Below are 7571 nucleotides of genomic sequence, written 5' to 3'. Positions count from 1 at the left end.
TATTTATAGTTGTTATAGTATAATACTAATAATATTTAATGATATATTAATCATATAATGATATAATAATAAATATATATACTATCATATATGAATTTCATATTGGCGTATAGCACGTCACAAAACTGACAAGACTGTAACTTTCACACTCACAAAACTCTATTGTGTAGCTACAAATGAAATCGGGTGATCGTTTACGCGGTTGGCAGCATTATATGGAGAAAACGTCAGCGCGAAATCCACATTTTCTTCGGCTGTGCTCCAGATTACACAGCAATAACAGTACGAACTACGGCTCTTTTCTGCAACTAGTTATTCCGCCCTGAAAGTAACAATTGAACAATTCTGCGGACTCGTATAGAATTAAATCCTTTCCAATCGTTTAACTGCTGCATTTTTTTCCCTTGTTTGAACGAACGGAATAATCTTCTTTGAGAAGAGGTTGATGCGATGTATAATGAAATGCCGATTCTATAAAAATGTGAGTGTAAAAAACAGCGCCCAACACACGCGGACGGTGCGACCTGGCTACGTAATAATAAACGTCGTGAATTTCCAGTCCTCATCATCGAAACACACGTGCGCGACGATGGGCGGCGTGGTTTCGCTCACGACGGGTTGCCCTATACGAACCGAGCTGTGCACGCCAAATGAAGTCCTGTGAGCTCACGCGTCGGGCGTCCCGTTCAATGCCGTGAATTTCACCGTATAAGTCGCATTTACGGGTCCAAATGCGTGCTTCGTGCCTTCCCCGACGCCCAACGGCAGACGCCTATATGAATCATATGCTGTAGGCGGGGATGCATGGGCGGAAAAATTGTTAATGATTGGCGGCCGTGTGGGCCGTCGACCTGACATTCCGCTTATTACGGATATTTATATGCCAATAATTGTGCAGGCGCTCTGTCAGTGGAAAGTGGCATTTCATTTGTTTGAATTTACGGCTACGCGATTCAATGAAGTGGTTGTAGCTTATAACCGTAAAAAAAAAAAACGGGGCTGAACAAATGCGGCTATGCATCATTGCATATATGTGTATAATTTCCTCGCTGTGCCCCATTGCCGGGGTATGTAGCGATCGAAGGGAGACGAACACGTGTTAACGTCAGAAGTAATGGTGCACTAATACACAACATTGAAAATATCGGATCTTCGTTCTTTTCATGATCAGTTTTGTGATAATGCATAGCAATTTTTAACACACTCACACGCGCGCGCGCGCGCAAACGCATGCGCGCACACACACCGCACACGTTCTCGCACACACGCACATGGACTCACACACATGCACACACCACACACACGCGCCGCGCACACACGCGCATATATAGTATATAGTATATATAATATACATATATATATATATATATATACTATACGTATATACTATATATATATATTATATATATATACGGAAACCGTCCGCTTATTAATTTATGGTAATATATCTCTTATATTGCTGCTATCGGTGATTTTATCGGTGGTATATATCAATATCTGTCAAATCCAGCATTAGGTATAGTAACCTGCTACACGTAACATGGGGATTGTTTGTAATTCACTATTTCAGATGCGCTATTTAAAATTATGTTGATATTTTCTACATGTTACAACTTATCAGAATTGTGCCATGCTTACATAATATTCTCAGCCTGACTATAGAATATATAATACAAGATGTAGATATTGTTCAACTATTTCCAGCAGCGTGGAATGTGGATGGTGCTGCCACCAGTTGCAAACAGAAAAAAAACTATTCTGACCAATGAGAAGTGCTCCATGAAGTAACATGTCAGCGCCCAGGACTTGGTAGAGATTGGACCTGTTTAAAGTAATAAGAACAGATAAATGTGTATTTATTCAGCTTTTGTTCAAAATATGTTCACCATAGAGCTATTCCCCGATACATTAATGAATATTAAGTAGTAAAATTAAGAAAACATGGTCGTCTAGACTCTAGTTACACAGAAGACGCGATTACACTGGCACTGGGCTCTGGCTGAGTGGAGTGGTGGGTGGTTTCCTCCCACTACTACTACTACTACTACTAGTACTACTAATACTATTACTACTAAGTAGTGGCGTTTTCTGCCGGCCACTCACTGAATGGTCCGGTTACCAGTAGCGTCACGCAGTGACAAGTTGAGAAAGCACAGTCAGTTGGCCAACATCAAGGCACTCATTAGACTGATTAGTTATGACAAGCAATTTATATCGCAAACTTGGGGTTCACTGCAATGACATAGTATTAGTATTAGTAATCGGCAGCAAGGATTTCATTATTGTTATCCGTGGTTTGTTTGCTATTGTGCAGAATGAGTCGCTGGTCTATTGAGAAGACGTTTACATTTTCGTACGATGCTGGCGGAACTACCGAGTGTGTTTCTATCCCAGTGACCATACCCAGTATCGCACCAGTGACGGAGCTAGGCGGTCGTATGATCGCCATTAATCGACTACCACCATACATACAAGAAGGTGATACGTTTGTTGAGAACATCTTACAACTTAATGTCATTCATGTAATGATTGAAGCTAATTAATGAAGTTCTACTACAATTTCCTGACTGTTATATTGCGATGCCTGCAATGAAATTCTGTGATGAATGCTCATACACACACTATAGCATCTCTTGATTGCCAGATAAAGATTCCCAAAAAATGCCACGTTTTGCACAAACAAGCTGTGTGAATTGATGAAAATAATTCACAAAATATAAACAAATTAAACCATATCATATGTTTGTTTGTTAAAAATAAATTTACTTGAGTGTGCGGAGACAGCAGATCAAGCACTAGTGTCAGCGTCATCAGGGTTCAGACTTGCTCACACTCAGTAATCTGAAATAATACTTCATACAGCAATGATATAATACGTTTTTTAAGAACCCCATAGTAAAGTAACATTCAGAAAATAATAATCTCTGATAAATACAAATTTAGTGTAGTAGACGAAACGATACAAATTTCATCTTATTTACATAATATTTTACATACTCCAATAAGTTACAGATATATACGCAGACAAGTTGAGGCGGTCTATAGTCTCTGTGTAAATATTACTATAAACACAAAAGTGTGGTATGCTTTTTTCCAACGTAATTCCCATCAAAACTCAAGGCAGCTTTTGTGTTGAGCCTATTGGATCAAAATGTGTTCATGCACAAAATGCTACCATAAAAAACTAGTTTGATTAGACACATTGAAGGATTTTTGGGGAAAGCAGCTTTACATAGTTGTGTATAAGCGCTGTATGTGTCACTGGATTTCTTACAGATCTGCTAGAACAGCTCCATAATTTTGTTGAGCTTGAAACGAGACAGTTTCACGATGAGCAAGCAGATGAAAGCCTCACACAGTTGACAGAAGAAAACGTCGAAGACATTGCTTCGGAATGGACGAAGCGTTATACACAGGTCTGTGAATGTTGTATGTAGATTCTGCTTCCCCCACTAAATTAAGTTTGTGTAATAAAATTAGATTAATGGCCTTTAATGATCCGGGATATGTCCACTCAGATTTCTGCTGATTACACCATGCTTTGACCTAATTTAACCTGATTTCTACTAATCAGAGCTTTCTTACAGCATGTAGTCCCCATGGTCATAGATTTTACCGCTGTAAAGCGAGGGGTTCACATCTCAGGGTGAACTCTAGTGTCGTTATTTGACTATAGATGGCGTTAGCTTACTATACCGATTAGGTAAGGCTATTTATAGATATCACACTCACACAGTACCACGGTGATTATGCGAGGACGATGGCCGTGACGAACGAGGATGTGTTTGCCGAGGTCTACCACAATCTCATACACTCGCCGGCGCTCGAGACCCTGCTCACGCTCGAGCACACGTACGCGGTCACCGTCGGTGACCTCATCCGGCAACGCGACAAAGCCCTGAAGCTCATCGAGGAGAGGTGATGACGCGGCGTCGCGACCAACAGCAGTAGCAGTAGAACGCATCAGTAGCCGTTCGCTTTGAATTCTTGCTTTATAGTCCTCGGTTGATCGGTCGGGTAAAATCGGCAGTATTGTCGGTGAACTGCAGTAGTAGTATAGCAGAGGTGCTGACACAGCGTCGCGACCGACGGCAGTAGCAGTAGAATGCATCGGTAGTAGTTCATGGCGACCTGCGCTTTTAATTCTTGCATCGTAATCCTAGGTTGATCGGTCTTGTAAACTCGGCAGTATTGTTGGGGAAATATAACTACAGTATTGGTATAAGTGGCAAGTGTAACTTAATACTTGCAGATTCCAATATGATTGGAAATAATCCTAACGGGTTGGGTAGACCGTGTCTTATTTTATCATGTAGTGTAGGAAACGCTATTGATGAGAATTAATGAGATAGGCATTATCTTAAATGGTTTTTCCTGGCTTGGTTTTGATATATATGAGCGTATTCTTTATTAACTTGGTTTCTCAGAAATATTAATCTCTGAGCTGTGGTCTGCAGAGATTCGATCCGTAGAGGTTGATGATGTGCTTGTGTTCTGTGCAGGCAAGCGGAGGAGATGAATCATGCTGTACAGAGCCTCGGCCATGGCTTCAACGACAGGGAAGTGAATCAGCTTGCTGCTAGGCACTTCGAAAATCAGCAGGTACACTCATCAGCTTGTCCTAGTTCCATACTGGAACGAATTATAGAACTGCACTGTCATCTCTGTATTCTTCGTGTAAATATTACTATAACCGCAAAAGCGTGGCATGCTTTTCCAGATGTAACCCATCAAAGCTCAAGGCAGCTTTTGTGTTGAGCCTATTTGATCAAAATGTGTTTATGCACAAAAATGCTACCATAGAATACTACTTTGATTAGACACATCGAAGGATTTGGGGGGTGGGAAGCAGCTTTAAATAGTTGTGTATAGTAGTATTGTGTGTACTGTCAGCGCCGTGCTGCCAATCTAAACATATGCTAGTGGCTTGCGTTCTCTCGGGTCACGTTCTAGGCTACAATATGTTGGCTGATGTAATCTCAAACTGGAACTGCGCTTGATGATAGTGCCACTGTTTGTTGACGTCACTCACACGTACGCAAGACACCGCAGTAACTCGAGTGCCATTTGCGAACGTACTCGCTTTCTTTCTGCTTCTCGTCGCAGCAAGATGTGGATGAGTGGGAGAGTTCCTGGTAAAGGTCCCGGAGGAAGAATCCGGAGTCAGCGTCGAGGTCGCTGACACCGTCTTGTTTCTGTCTTATTCTGACATTTTGTTTTGTTTCTGCACAGCTGGCGGAGAGCAAGTGGGAGAGTGAGATCAGCGCTCTGAAGGACACGCAGAAGAGAGAGTACAAGGACTTTGTGATGAACGTTCAGGAACACACGCAGAGCACCACGGGACCAGCATTCATGTGAGATAATCACAGAAACAGAAACACAAAAACACGAGCGACAACACATTACGCGCATGAAGTTGTGATGTCATCATTTTCTGCGCCTTGACCGACGCAGTTTTATTGGGGCCTTGTTTACGATTTTTATTCTTTTGAACTATCCAGTATGGTAGTCAAGGAAGGCCAATAAGTTGCTAACTTTTAGGGGTAAGGTTATGGGTAAGCTTACAGATGAGGTTAAGATTATAGATTTGGTTATCTAGCCTTGCCTGCAGCTACTAAATATTTCATCTAACCTTACCATAACACTATGGTGAGTAAGACGATGGGTAGATCTCCTGGGACATTGAACCCATCCCAGTTACTCCCGCTTTCATAATTACTAAGTTATCGGTATGTTTGCTCAATGAAGGGAGAGTGTCCCTCACTAACCGTTTCCCGTGTTCGGTCGACATTATTGTTTGCGAACAGGCAGAGAATTCGAGCGCCTTCAGATCTCGCTGAGGATGAGAGAACGACGCATAACACGACGAGGCTGGAAGAGAGCTTCACGATACATCTTGGTGCGTCGCATTCACAGCATCGTCTCGGTTTTAGAGCAAGTACCAAAAAAACGAAGAGTAGACGAGTGAGTTAGATTGGACTTTTCACGCGGTGTTTTTGGTAAATTTGCAGGTGCGCAACTGAAGACGACGCACAACATTCGACTTTTGTGCGCAGACATCTTGGATCTGTGCAGGTAAACAGCTTATTTACAACACAGTAGTGATGAGATCTAAAAGCAGATATGACTCCTTTATCAAATAAAAACATAATCCCATCACACTGATACTCTCAAGCTAAAGCCGTAGCAAACAGCGGCATTTGTGAACACATCAGCTGTTAGTGAACACGTCAGCGTACATCGGTTACAGCAAGGCGCTAAATATAACAAGGAGAGGAAGCGCCGCCATATCTGGCCCAAATTTGGGTTCGGCAGAGACGCTAGACCAGATTAGTGTTCTATTGTCTCTGGGTTCGTTCTGCACAGCCGTTTCAGCTGATTATGGTCCATAGATGGCACCCTTGAGGCGAAAACCACACAGCCAATCCGCTTCCTCTCCTTGTTATATTTAGCTCATTGGGTTACAGCACAACAGCGGTTGCATGTCCCTACCAGATGCTACCAACCTGGGCCCAGGCCTGAGTTAGCACCCCGGAGTAGTATAGCACATATGCGCAAACACAACTATCCTTGATCTCCAACCTGTATGACGTCGCTACTAACGTTGCGCCCTCTTCTGGCAGACACAAGCCGAACAAAGTCGGGGGTATAATCGTGCCGCAGCCTCAGCGTCTGCAGACGGCCATGTCTCTTTACTCGAACTCGCTCAGCGGACTCATACTGCTGGTTGACAATCGCCTTAGCTCCTACACCGGCATCAAGCGAGGTGAGTTCGTGGCAACGAGAGACCTGCCACCTGGTGAGGAGGACGGTCGAGTATATAGCCGCGTGGTGTAACCACAGGGGTGCGAATCTAATGGGCTATACTGGAGAGAAACTGCATCATTTCGGTCTCCCAACGATCCAGATCAGACGGGATACTAGAGAAGCGTTGCCAAAAGGAGGTGTTGATCCGAAGCGCAGATCTTGCACTCGTGCCGCGCGAGGCACCGTTCACACGCAGTTTTCCTTGCATTTATTCTGCGGTTTTGAATGTTGCAAGTCGTTGAGATTTATAACACTGGAGGAATTACTGTATACGCTGTATATTTCACGGTGGTTTAATTTTCGCGAATTTCGCGAACGTGTCCCCGCCCGCGAAAATAACAACACGGGAAAATAACAACACGCTGTTCTTCGCTGATTCAGGAATTCACCGACCCGCGAAATTAACCACTCGCGAAATTGTCCGTCAAGTCTGAATTCGCGAAAATATCTGTACGCGAAAAATATGGCGTATACAGTAATGCATCGGTTTTCTTCTCCTCTGCTGCAGACTTTGCGCGCGTATGCGAGGAATCAACGGAGTTTCACTTCCCTGACCTGGAGAGCCAGTTTGAGGCGATACGGGAGGACGCGCTGCGGGCCAACGATTGGAGAGCATCGCAGAAGACTGAACAGAACCTGGAATGCGTCAGCTCTAACAGTACATTAAGTTCTGCTAGCAGCAATAGCGAAACACAGGTGCGTGTCATCCCTTACGCCAATCTCCTTCTACTTTCCTTCCTGTGTATATATATATATATATATAT

General features: G+C 43.3%; 1 protein-coding gene across 1 annotated transcript in view; it reads left to right on the top strand.

The window, feature by feature from the left end:
- Positions 1–1775: 1775 nt before the first annotated feature.
- LOC106807749 (protein C12orf4-like) overlaps positions 1776–7571 on the top strand; it is a 10806-nt gene continuing 5010 nt past the window's right edge. The window contains exons 1-10 of the mRNA XM_014810201.1: positions 1776–1831; positions 2315–2478; positions 3277–3416; positions 3737–3918; positions 4503–4602; positions 5233–5354; positions 5808–5899; positions 6012–6075; positions 6624–6766; positions 7316–7503. Of these exons, the coding sequence (XP_014665687.1) occupies positions 2316–2478; positions 3277–3416; positions 3737–3918; positions 4503–4602; positions 5233–5354; positions 5808–5899; positions 6012–6075; positions 6624–6766; positions 7316–7503 (1194 nt within the window). The 5' untranslated portion in view covers positions 1776–1831; position 2315. The remainder of the gene's footprint in view (positions 1832–2314; positions 2479–3276; positions 3417–3736; positions 3919–4502; positions 4603–5232; positions 5355–5807; positions 5900–6011; positions 6076–6623; positions 6767–7315; positions 7504–7571) is intronic.

The sequence above is a fragment of the Priapulus caudatus genome, unplaced genomic scaffold (assembly GCF_000485595.1).
Source record: "Priapulus caudatus unplaced genomic scaffold, Priapulus_caudatus-5.0.1 Scaffold232, whole genome shotgun sequence".
NCBI lineage: Eukaryota > Metazoa > Priapulida > Priapulimorpha > Priapulimorphida > Priapulidae > Priapulus > Priapulus caudatus.
The sequence above is the reverse complement of the archived record's forward strand: the minus strand, read 5'-3'. Positions and strand labels throughout refer to the sequence as shown.